The following is a 12,944-nucleotide window of genomic DNA, read 5'->3' as shown; positions in this document are numbered from 1 at the left end:
AATGGAACACACAACAAATATTAATTTTAAAAGCATAAACATGTAATATCGCTGCTAAAGAAATCTGAGACAGTAATAAACATTATTCTTGAACCAGTTCTCTAATACTCTCTTAAAATTATTTAAAGGTACAATCCATGCATTTTGTGGTAATTTAACAGTTTAATTTTCATAAAAATATGGCTACCTCTAGTTTTTTCTAATCTTACTTGAGGAAGATCTAAAAAATACTTCCTCCTCGTATCATACCCATGTACTTGTTCCCTAATTGTAAAGCTGGGGAGGACTTCTTTTACACTTACTAAACAACAGTACATATAAAGATTTGGCAGTGTCATAATTTTATACTCTCTAAATAGAGGAACACTAGTTTCTCTGTCTGATACATTTTTTATTGACCTAACCGCTTTTTTTTGTCATATGAATGCTCTTTGTGCACTAGTACTGTTTCCCCATAAAGTTACACCATATCTTAATTGCGATTGAAAAAGGGCATTAAAAACTAATAACAATGTTTCAATAGATACATAATTTCTTTACTTTCTTAGAAGATAAACTATTCTAGATAGTTTTTTACAAAGTTAAAAAATATGATAGGCCCAATCCAACTTACTGTCCAAACAAATACCTAATAACTTAGCAGTTGAAGTACTCTCTTCTAATAATAGATTGTTTAAAGAAAAAACTATTTTCTCCGTCTTATTACTATTTACAACAAGTAAGTTTGCTTCGAACCATTCTAATGCCATTTTTAATGTTTGATTTTCTTTGTCCATTAATTCATCTAAATGTTTTGTGCTGTTAATCAGAGTAGTATCGTCAGCATATAACACTGACTTACATGTCACATTGAATGAGAAATCATTGACTGCCATTACAAATAAAAAAGGACCTAAGATCGAGCCTTGAGGCACACCTCTGGTAATATTCTTAAAGCTAGATTTATCATTACATTGTACAACCATCTGTTTTCTGTCATTCAGATATGACCTTAGTAAATTAAGCTCATTATGTCTAATTCCATAACTGTGAAACTTATCCACTAAAATTTTGTGATCTATACAATCAAAGGCTTTAGTTAAGTCAATTAACATAGCAGATGTTGTCATACGCTCTTCAAAACTTATTAGAATATTATTAATTACAGTCTCTACTGCTTTGATTGTACTTCCCCCTGGAATAAACCCAAATTGTTCTTGATAGTATACATTATTTTGGACAAAGTAAAAATGAAGTTGCTGTTTAATGTTTAATTCAAATATTTTACCAAGTATAGGTAAAATTAAGGAGATTAGGTGGTAACTTGAGGGATTTGATTTGTCCCCTTTCTTGAATATTGGACACACTCTAGTTAGCTTTAATGCCTTGGGAAAAATCCCTTGCTCCAACATCTTATTAAATAACCATGTAAGAGGTGTTACTATTCCTTCAATAACATTTTTTATGGTTTTATTCGAGAATCCATATATATCTACATGAAAAATAGAGGCATGAAATTTGGTACATACTTTCATATTGCACCCTAGAGGCTCATGAAGGCTATATGACATCAGAGCTGGTAATAAAATTGTGAAAATTTTCATAAGAAATACATTGCCGCAAAGACATTTTAGTTATTATAAGAATCTGGCAAAAAGTAATAAACTGTTCTATGTAAACATTATAATATTACAATACAATCATATGTTTGATTAATTTAAGTATTATTTTAAATGTATTGATATTTATAGTCTTGAAAGCATAGAGTAAGCATAAAAATAATATCACTTCTTATTTCAATATTTTCTTTAATCACTTTTGGAGCACAGCGGTTATCCAGATAAAAAATTGGAAGTTTTAGTAAAATATACAGGGTGGTTATAAATTATTGTACACATTTTAAGATTGAATAAATAAATAACCAATCAACTTAAAAAACATGGGAATTGTTTTATTAAATTGTAAATTTAAAACAGTTTTATATACTGACTGAAAATTAATAATAATTGTACACATTACAATAATTATAAAAAGTAGTTATAAAAAGAAAAGTAAAAATGTCACTTAAACTGTGGGTGTAAGGTATGATTATTCTTAATGACTTGTGTTGTGACATAGTCAGCTGGTCAACAATGGATCTTTCCGCACACCCAGCTGTTAATTACAGTTGACTAAACAAACACTAAACTAACCTCAGTATCAAAATGGCTAGTGCTCAAGAAAATGCAAGGTGTTTTTCTTTGGTTTCATGAAAGCAGATCTGTAATAACTGTTCAAAGAAGGTTTCGTTTAGAGTATGGCCGCAATCCTCTGAGTAAAAATTCTATAAAACGCTGGTTTTTATAGGCAGTTTGAACAGACGGGAAGTGTCCAACATAGAAAAGGTGCTGGTAGACCTCCAGTTTCTGAAGCTATTGTTGATCAAGTAAGAGAATTGTTTACGAGGAGCCTGGTAAGTCTACTCGGCTGTGCAAGTTTGGTGAATTAGGATTACCTCGATCAACAGTCTTAAAAATTTTGCACAAACACCTTAAGCATCCATACAAAATTCAGTTATTACATGAACTAAAACCTAACGATAAACCTCGACGCTAGATTTTGCTTTTTGTTAGATTATTACTTGACCTCGAAGAACAAACAATAAACATTGGAGAAAGCAATTTCTTGAAAAAAGTAATTTTTTCTGATGAAGCAACCTTTTCATGGTTTTCTGGTAAGGTGAATAGACACAATTGTAGGATTTGGGGTACTGAAAAATCCTCATAATGTTCGAGAACAAGAAAGAGACAGCCCTAAAATAAACGTTTGGTGTGCATTGGCTATAGATGAAGTGATAGGACCCTTTTTCTTCGCAGAACCGACAGTCACTAAAGAGGTATACCTCGACATGCTTGAACTTTTTGCAATACCGCAAATTGAGCATAGACAACCAAATGTTTACTGGCAGCAAGATGGTGCCCCTCCACACTGGGGTAAGATAGTACGTGACTACCTAAATGACACGTTTCCTGGTCGTTGGATTGGACGGGATGGTCCAATTCCTTGGCCTCCACGATTCCCCAGACATTACACCCTTAGACGTTTTTTTTTGTGGGGCTATGTCAAGGACAGAGTCTTCGCCAAAAAAGTTCAAGATATTGAGGAACTCAAGAATAGAGTTCGAGAGGTTATTGGAAGCATAACTCCAGCAATGCTCAGAAACACACATGGTGTGAGGTTGAATTTAGACTACAAAACTTTGCGTGCAAACCTCGGAGAGCACGTGGAATTAGTTTAGTTTCCTTGTAAAAGTATGAGTAACAGTAATCTTTTTGTCCTTCATTGGTAATAAAACTGTTTTAAATTTGCTATTTTAATAAAACAATTTCCATGTTTTTAAGTTGATTGGTTATTTATTTATTCAATCTTTAAAATGTGTACAATAATTTATAACCACCCTGTACTTTTAACTGAAATTCTTAGTAAATATTAAGTATACAACGCTTGATCAGTAATTCATGAGGTAAGGATAATGTTATTATCTAGCTTTCGCTACAGATTTAAACACATTTATAAAACCCAACTTACAGGAAGTTGAATATGTTTTATATGCACAGACTGGCCTTATTTTTAATTTGTGTTCGTATATTTTGAGTCTATACAATGTTTTAATTTTGTATTTCATAACAGTTATTAGTTTTTTCCACATTTACTGGTAAATGTAGTCAGTTAATTTTCATAAGATTGCTCTTTTACTGTTTTCAATTATTGGAAATAGTCATTATTATCATAACCATCATTCAATTTGGTTCATAGCATTGTTCAAATTATAAAAGTTTCTGTGAACTAGGGAGGGTACTACAACAAAAGAGTGCACTGAAATAAAATCTTATCACAGTTTTAAGTTTACTTTCCACTCTATAAATAAAAGTCACATGTTGAAATGTCAAATTATTGGATTCAGTTTATTACAAATTTATTTATTCAGAATTTTCTCATTGCCATCATGATGTGCATAGGTTCAACGTAAAACTATCTCTAATGGTCAGCCAAACCCCATGGAGTGACATGTACCATATGAAGTTTTATACAACATTTCAAGACTGATACCATGAAATTTCTCCATCTCCACAAGTAATGTAAGTCTAAAGGCAGCTTGGAAGGTCATAACTTATTGCAGAGGAAATGGAGCTGTGGCTAACTAAATCACAGTATTTTTAAGATTAAATAATGTTAAAATATGTATAAAAACTCAGTATTTTAAGTCAGAGTTTTATGGACTGTTTCATCACATTGGCAGGATTAAGCACATTTTACAAGTTAAATTTTAATGTATTTATAAATAACTATGTAATAAATAAAACATAAATGTAACAAAACGTACTATGGAGCCCAAATCAGGCGTCTCAACGTGTTTTGGAAAATCTTGATTTGAAACATTGAAAACTGCGTTCAAGCCTGCTGTAATCGATTTAGTTTGTAGGCTCAATAAAATGTGTTCCATGAGAAAATAGAAAAGAATTGCAATTGTATGGATTCCGTCTTAGTATGGTTTAAAACGGAAAATTACAAAACATTTGGCATACACAATCTCCAAATGAGGCTTATAAATATGTTAATGCAGCTATATAAAGAGTGTCCCTGAATTCTCTACCAATATTTTCATGTATTATTCCTGGACTAAAAAAAAAACTAAAATATTCAAACTTTTGTAAATTCAAAAATTATCCGAATAGTCACTATTGAATATTTTCACTTTTAACTATAAGCAGTTTTTAAATTTAAAATAGTTAAGTTAAAAACTAAATGGTGGCTACTCGGGTAATTATTGAGTTTTTGAAAGTTTGATATGATACTATTGTTTGTCATTAGTTGCCATTTAATACCTAAAAGTATTGGTGAAGAGTTCTGCCACACCCTTTATTTTAAGTAGGACCCAATAAATTACAAACCATATATATTTCAAATATATATATATTTGAAATGTGATTTGTTTCTCATTAAGTGCATAGTATCATTAAAAAATATATTACAAACTATGTGTAGTCTTCTCGGACGCACTTAAGTAAAAAGGGATTTTGATACTGCCACAGTCAGAAAACATTTTGTGATAAGTGCTGAAAAGGGTTAAACCTAATTTAAAAGGTCTTCCTCCACATTTGAACTTAACAGTTTAAACATATTTATTGTCATAATTACCTAATTACAACATATTCACTGTGGCATGAGTCACTGATGAGTGATTTCTCAGTTCTTCTTCCTCTCCTTCTATGGGACGGCCTATTGCCATGCACTTAAGCCTCAAGGGCCTTTTGTGCACCCCGGAAGCACACCATGAGGCCTATCAGTCTATAATTTCAGCAGTTCCACAAACCGCCAAAAATAACCTATCAGATCCTCCTGGAAAGTCACCACCCTTGTCCAAACTACCAAAGATGGCATACCGCTCCCTTGTTATTGTAGGACAATCAAAAAGCAAGTGTTTGGCAAATTTCTTCCTGCTCATCATACATTCTACAGAGCGGATTTCTCAGTTACTTCTCATGTGTGAAATGAGTCACCCATGACTTAGACAAGCACAGTAGTTTCCCTTGATAGCGCCTATTTCAACTGCTGTTATTGTTTGCTATATTATTGCATCAGCCTTCAAGGTACAGGGTAGATCTTTAGATTTGTCACGTTTTGGAGATATATTCAATAATTTCTTCTTTTTTTTCTATGGGGTGGCCTATTGCCATGCACTTAGGCCTCAAGGGCCTTTTGCACACCCCAGAAGTACACCATGAGGATGATCAGTCTACAGTTTCAGCAGTTCTACAAACTCCTAGACCCCTTCAATAATTTAATATTCATCTAATTGAGTAAACCAGTTTGCAGCATGGGTCACGGGTGACTCAGGACAGTTAAAAAGTAAACGTACAGGGTGACATTCCTTAACAGTACACGATCTGATAATTCCGCCAATTTCATACAGAGCGCTTTAGTGCTGACTTACACTAAACTATCAGACACCATTTAACATTTAAATATTTTGTAGGAATAAAGTAGTGATATCCGGTTTAATTTATGATGAATTTTCAGTATTCAGTACAATGTAAAATACCCTGCACTCAGAAGGTCCCAAATTTTCAAAATCTCCAGACTAGGTCCCCAGCATGGTTGAGGGCCAGGCCCTCTCTAGAAAAAATTTGAAACTGTGCCAATGACTTTAAAGATCTGGAACAAAATCTTGTTTCATTATATTTAAGAACTATGTGGGTAAGTTAGGAGCATTTAATGTAATGGCTTAATAGTATTTTCATTTTTCTAACGAATAAGTTTGAAACCATAGCCTACTCTGTTTTTTCTTAATCATACTACTTATACCCGCTATTAATTGTAATGTTTTAATATTGAAAAACTAAATTAAATTTACTTTAACTGTTACATTGATCTGTTAGTTTGTAAATACCAGTTAGATTACATTTTGAATATAATTTACTACAACTTAAATTTTATATGTGATTATCACACAAAAAGTCGCTGTTTAATTTGTCTGCATCTAAGTCATCTACTTTGGCTACAAAAATATTTAGACCCCCCCCCCTTATCATACCAATTCTTATTGCACAGATCCATTTGGTGGGAATAACAAATAAGAAAAACTCATTCCTTATACAATATTTTATTATAGCCTATATAAAACATTTCTTACTTTCTTCAAATTCAAAAAACAATACCAATAATTCAAGAACTTTAACAATCAATATTTTTCCTATTTTATGAATACAATAAGTTTTTGTTGGTTTTTTTACAAAGATTATTCTGGTTCTTTCTTTGAGACTGTGCATATCAAATATTATGTCAAACTGAGTACGAATAACACAGATTTATTATTAAAGTTGTTATACAAGAGTTTTGTTTCTAATAAAAAAAATTGGTTTGATCATTTAAAACAAGTAACAAACCAGCCTAATTACAGAATCACAAAAAAATTTAAAACTATTTTATATGATGGTTAGTATGCTCATTCGATTTAAGTAAGTTATAGGAATTTAAGTCCTAATGGAGTGATATGCAATAACATATATTTTTGTTATTTTTGAATAAATAGAATAAAGGTTTTAATTTATATTTTATTTCAACTATAGGTGAATTGAACTTCATTTAGAAATTTCATCTAATAATATCTATGCTTTAGAGTTGTGGGATGAAATATTTAGGCTACTATTTTTATACAGAATTTTCTTGTTGGAATCAGAGCAAATAATCTTCTTGTAATACACTTAATGAACAGTTTCTTGATAAATGGATAAGACAGGGTACAACAGTCAGTTATCCTGTCCATTCTCCAGATCTATCCTACCTTTCGGAGAGTCTGAAGTGTATTATTTATGCTACAAGACCTAACTAGAGAGGATATGATGGAAAGAATAAGACATGCAGTAGCTTCCATTTCTCCAGAAGAAATATAAGTTTTAGTAGACAGCATCAGTGGACGGGTATAGCTTTGCGTTGGCCAGATATGGGAAACACTTAAAGCACCTGTAAGGTGTTGGTGGGTTTGATGGTGCTTTCAACGTATTAGTACTGTTCAACTGTTCTATTACAATTTATTGTATGAAAAAATGCTTTAAATCAATTGAAATTTTTATTTATGCTTACACAACTAAAACCGCTTTGAGATAAAACCAGTTTAAATACAAACAAATGTTTTTTTTTCCTACCTTTAATTTGGCGTAATACAAACCATACGGTTGTATTTAATATTGTTTGGTTATAAATATTTTTTAATTTTCAAAATCTAATTCAAAAATTTAAATTTTTAATGTAGAAATCTTTTGGGGATTGAATTTTTTTAGTTATATTTTGGAAAGGTAAGTTATTTTGGGTAACATTTGCAGTTTCATAAGTTGTTCAGTAAATTAACGATTAAAAAACCTGTTCTGTTCTTTTTTTAGAATTTTTTACACTCTATTCTTTTAAAGCAAGATAAATTAAAAACATGTTTTAATGGTCTTTGTCATGAAACCTTTAAAATTAGGTACCACACGCCCCATCTTTACATTTAAAAATTTCCCACCCCCCCAAAAATACCCCTTACAGATCTTTTGAGGGGTCCAAAACAATCTTACAGAATTCTTTAGCCACAAAATTGGGGAGGGGGGGTTCATTTGAAACAGAATTTCTATCTTCACTTGTTATACCTCTACAATCAGTGAACTAGGTGGTCTGGTTCACTCTGTATTGTTATTGACTATTCAGAAATAAATCTCAAACTTTATTTTTCCACTTTTAAAAAGTATCGGCTATTTCACAAGAAAGTTTAAATAAGTTTGAATGTGTGTATCTTTAAATTTAGACATCTTCCATAAATGTAACTAAAAATAAGTATGTAACAACAACTAAAAATAAGTATGAAATGAAGGTGTAAATGTATATTACACCTAAAATTGTTCTTATGGTGCTACCATCAAGAAGACTGCCATTATAGCAGACTCCTAAAATACTCACAATTCAGTGGTTTTGTCTCCCCCTGCATGTTCAAAATAAGCTATGTCAACTGAAAAACAACATAAAATGACTGCTTTGTTTTAATCAAGACTCTTCAGATATAACAACATTTATTTTACTTCATATACAAAATATCAGCTTTTGATTTAAACAATTTTGTGAACTGGATAAAGGCACAAGGAGTCCTTGAAATTTTTTATATTGGAAATAAATTTACCTCCAGTATCCTTTTGTGGGATAAAGATCAGTTCTTTTTTGAAGATGTACTCTAAACTTTCACTTTCATTTTTTATGTTATTGGTCAATAGAACTTCATTAATTTGCTGCTTACCAACAACTTGAGTAGACAGTTTCTTGAATTTTGGTGTGTCATGAATACCGGCAACCTCCTCAAACCACTTTATCACTTTATCTAAAGTAAGCTTCTCAATGTACTCTCTTTCCTTATGATGTCTATCAAAAACATATGTTTCTAACTTTATTTCATCCCAATTTCGCTTGACTTCCTCTTTCAAATGGATGTCTGCACACTTCTTCAATTTTATAAGTGATTCTTGAACTTCACTGAACTCTTCTGGTGAAGTTTCCTTAAGAATTTTTATAAAGTCTGCAAGAAATTGTGTGATTCGAGATTCTACTAATTCAACAGTATTTCGATCAGATTGGCAGTGCACAGTTACGGAAAATCCTAGAACTCCAAAAGTGTCTCGTAATGAACAAGATACATCATACCCTAATTGCTGCTTCGTTCTAAGTGTATCAAATATTGGTTCTTCCATCATCATTAATAGAAACTCAATAACACACGACTCCTGAATCGTTCCTAATCCAGACTGATAGTAATTGGTTACAACAGAATTAGTGTCTTGAGTATTAAACGACTGTACTACACAATGTTTCTCACCAGATGGCAGTTCATTGACTCTTATAATAGGCACAGTATTTGCTGATAGTGGTTTACAAGCCAACTCATTTTTTACAAGCTCTCCAAATTCGATTGCTTCGTGTTTTGAAATATTTCCTTGGATAAGACATTGTATGTAGAGCTTTTCAAAATATTGAGAAATAAAATTTTTCAGCTTCTCAAGTGTAACACCTTCCAAAGCTTCTTCTTTGTTAAGAGCTGTCCAAAAATTTTCAAGTAAGATTGACATTCTGACTTCTCTTACAAGGAAATTAGTTTTTAAGTTTGAATTCGAATAGCTTCTTTTCAGTTCATCCTTCATTGCAAAAACCAAATCTTTATCAAGATCCATTTTTAGTGAATTAATGCCTCTAATAATATAGTAAAGAAGAGCTTTCAGTTTTTCATTAAAACCATTTAGTATAATAACTAATCCTTTTTCTCCAGAATGGAAGCTATAGTTTAGTTGTGCCACCTTAGCAGGATAAAGCTCTTCAACAAGTGACTGCCTCAAAATATAAATAAACAAATCCAACATTGCTGAATTTTGAGCAGATTCGTGAGGTAGTGGGGATATAAAGTGCAAACAGCAAAATCCATGAGGGAGCTTAAAAGTTGCATCTTGTTTATACCAAAGCTCCAAAATATCATCTTTCACAATATTTTTTGGAAACTCTTCAGCATTTTCATTTGGTAAAATTGTGAAATCAGTTGGAATGAACATATTTTCATTTGGAAGATGGAAGTCCTCACTAGCTTCTACATTATTCCAATTATCTATCCATTCCTTGGGAATATCTTTTGATTGATATTTGGTCCCAAACCATTTCTCAACCTGGTTGAGGATTTCTGTAGCAGCTACCAATTTAGATGAAATCATAATGTTGACATTATCAGGTTTAAGTTCCTTTAAAAATGATTGAATTGACTGAGGGTCATACTCAAAATATAATTCCATGCCAGTAATATAATCAGTTGATGGATAGAAGTGCATGTTTTCTGACAATTGTTCAACGTTATCAGAAGATGAAACTTCTTCAAAGAATCTGAAACTTGTCTCTGCAATACACTGCATTTCATTAAATAATCTTTCTTGAGGGCCTACATCTTGAAACATTTTTATATATTTAAAAACTGAAATGAGAACCTCTTCAATGTGTTTGACTCCTTCTGGGGTTAAATGCACAGAAATTGAAAATAACGTATATATTGAGTTTTCTTCTGTTCCATCTCCACCACTACTAACTGTTACGTCAAAACCCCAAAGTTTTTTTCTCAAGTAAGACAGTAAGCTTCCTTTACCCTCATGACCAATTACCCATGACATATAGTTCAACGGTTTTGATTTGTACATTTTCAATGTAGAAGGCATAACCCATGTGAGATCCAAATGATTAATATTCTTTACTGGCTCTACAATATAAAGTTTATGAAATTCTTTTGGCTGAAATGGAGGTTCTGATAGTTTAAATTCATCATGGGGTAGTCCATTGTTTGGCACACCTTGAAAACACTCAACTACCCATTTTTCTAAAACTTCTAGAGGCAATCTTGCTTGAACTGCCAATGTCATCCGATGGGCTGAATAATGTTTTAATCTAAAATCATGCACTGCTTTATATAGATCATTGTCATTCACATTATCTTTCAATGTTATCAAATTTCCCCACATGAATTTGTTTGCAGGATTATGTTTATTGGCTAAACTACACAGGAGCTGAGATCTTCTGCTTTCATCTGAAGGTAGGGACATCTGAAACTCAGACTCTATTGCTTCTCTTTCTTTTGTCATAGATTCTCGTTTCATTAGTGGACTTATGAATAACTGGGAAAATATGTCCATTGCGCCATGTAAATGTGCCTCATGACAATCAAAGTAAAAAGTAGTATACTCACATTCTGTTGAAGCATTATCGCAGCCACCTTTCTTTTTAATGTAAACATCAAATTCATTCTCCTTTGGAAACTTTTCACTTCCCATGAAAATCATATGCTCAAGAAAATGAGCAAGGCCTGGGATGTTTTCTGGATCACTGAAACTTCCAACACCAATACAAAGTGCACATGCTGCCAGTTTTTCCTCACAACCACCTTTAATTGGATTTTGGACCTCATCACTGCCGACACTGCTTCCATCAGTTTCCACATCACTTGTTTCACTATCACTTTCAACTGATGTACCATCTGAGTTCTCATTCATATCTTCAAGATTTAATATATTTGATTTATCTGATATTAGTAAAGCTGTTAGTCCATTTGATAACCTTATAACTGAATATTCTTTTTTGTCGAACTCAGATTTATTTGGAGGAGGCAAAATAGCATAGCCCTCCGATAATTTTACTTGCCCAATTTTGTTATTTGAAAGAGAACTTGAAACTGGAAAATTTATAGTTTCATTTTCATCAGAATTATGAGATGATATTTTATCAACTTTAAGTCGTTTAGCCATAATTCCAGATAATCCTTTAGAAATATGTTTCTTAATTAACCTAAACAACATTAAATTTATAACCACACTTAAACTTACTAAACGTAACAAATATTAAATAATCCATTTTGTACTTCACATGTTATATACACTTTGCACGTTAAGTAATAATTAAAATTATTACAACTCGCGACACACTTCCGATTTCAAACTCATGATTTTTACTAACATAACCTACTTAACCTAGAAATGTAATAATCAAGCAAGTTTCTAGGGGGAAGTCTGATGATGACATTTTTTTTCAAATGTCGATTTGGCAGTGCCATAGCTGCTGGCTGAATAGTGGCCAGTGCTTTTACTCTACCGAAATCCGCGTTTGAGCTGATTGACCCTAGTTATTTTGCAGATACAAAATTAAAACCCCTCATGAACGAAAGTAGTCTAAGAGCAGGCCTAATTTTTGTGAGGGTAGGCCTACTTATACCGTGTGGTACTATTTAACAATAACTGTCTATATACTGTTTAACATTATTTCCTAAATATGATGGGTTTTTATCTCGAATTAGCTTGAACAACTTAATAAGAAAGCAATTTTAAATTGTATTTTGTATATACATATATAATTTTAAAGCTCTATGAAGTCCAAATATCAATGTGAGAAGACTATGAACAGCAGTAATATCGCTGTCTGGAATCAAAGGGTTAAAACTTCAGGACATAAATAAACTATTCGAAATATCTTAAGTCAATCAGAATTCAGAACTTCTTTTATAAGCAAAGAATAACGCCATTGAAAAATAGTTTAATTCCAGTAAGTATATCGAATTACATGATAGTACGTTTGCAATATTTATCCTAAGGCAATTATGTTCAGACTAGTACAATAAAATTAAAATTAACTATATACATCAAATAGATTTTACACTCTTTTTAGGTGGACCTTTACTTTGCGTAAATATGGCATTTGCTGACTAGCACTCTGATTTCAATTTTTTAAATAGATTCTGCACATATAATTAAGACACACTTCCTTAACTTTCTTTAGTGGAAACGGACTTTTAATGTTTTGTTCGACGTTTAAAAATGGGAAGAATTTTCGTCTAAACACTGAAAGAATGGACCATCAATTCGGAAAGAATACCTTCGGAATAATGGTTA

At 32.0% G+C, this 12,944-nt stretch overlaps 1 protein-coding gene across 1 annotated transcript; it reads right to left on the bottom strand.

Moving 5' to 3' along the window:
- Window positions 1-8,544: 8,544 nt before the first annotated feature.
- Window positions 8,545-12,070, bottom strand: LOC124360542 (nardilysin). Its single transcript, XM_046814255.1, has one exon. The coding sequence runs from the start codon at window positions 11,856-11,858 to the stop codon at window positions 8,598-8,600; it is 3,261 nt and encodes a 1,086-aa protein (XP_046670211.1). The 5' UTR covers window positions 11,859-12,070; the 3' UTR covers window positions 8,545-8,597.
- Window positions 12,071-12,944: the final 874 nt, after the last annotated feature.

This window comes from Homalodisca vitripennis, chromosome 4 (assembly GCF_021130785.1).
Source record: "Homalodisca vitripennis isolate AUS2020 chromosome 4, UT_GWSS_2.1, whole genome shotgun sequence".
NCBI lineage: Eukaryota > Metazoa > Arthropoda > Insecta > Hemiptera > Cicadellidae > Homalodisca > Homalodisca vitripennis.
This window is presented reverse-complemented; position numbering and strand designations above follow the sequence as displayed.

Coding starts and splice junctions, on each gene's coding strand:
- LOC124360542 (XM_046814255.1), bottom strand. CDS start 11,858: ATGTTGTTTAGGTTAATTAAGAAACATATTTCTAAAGGATTATCTGGA.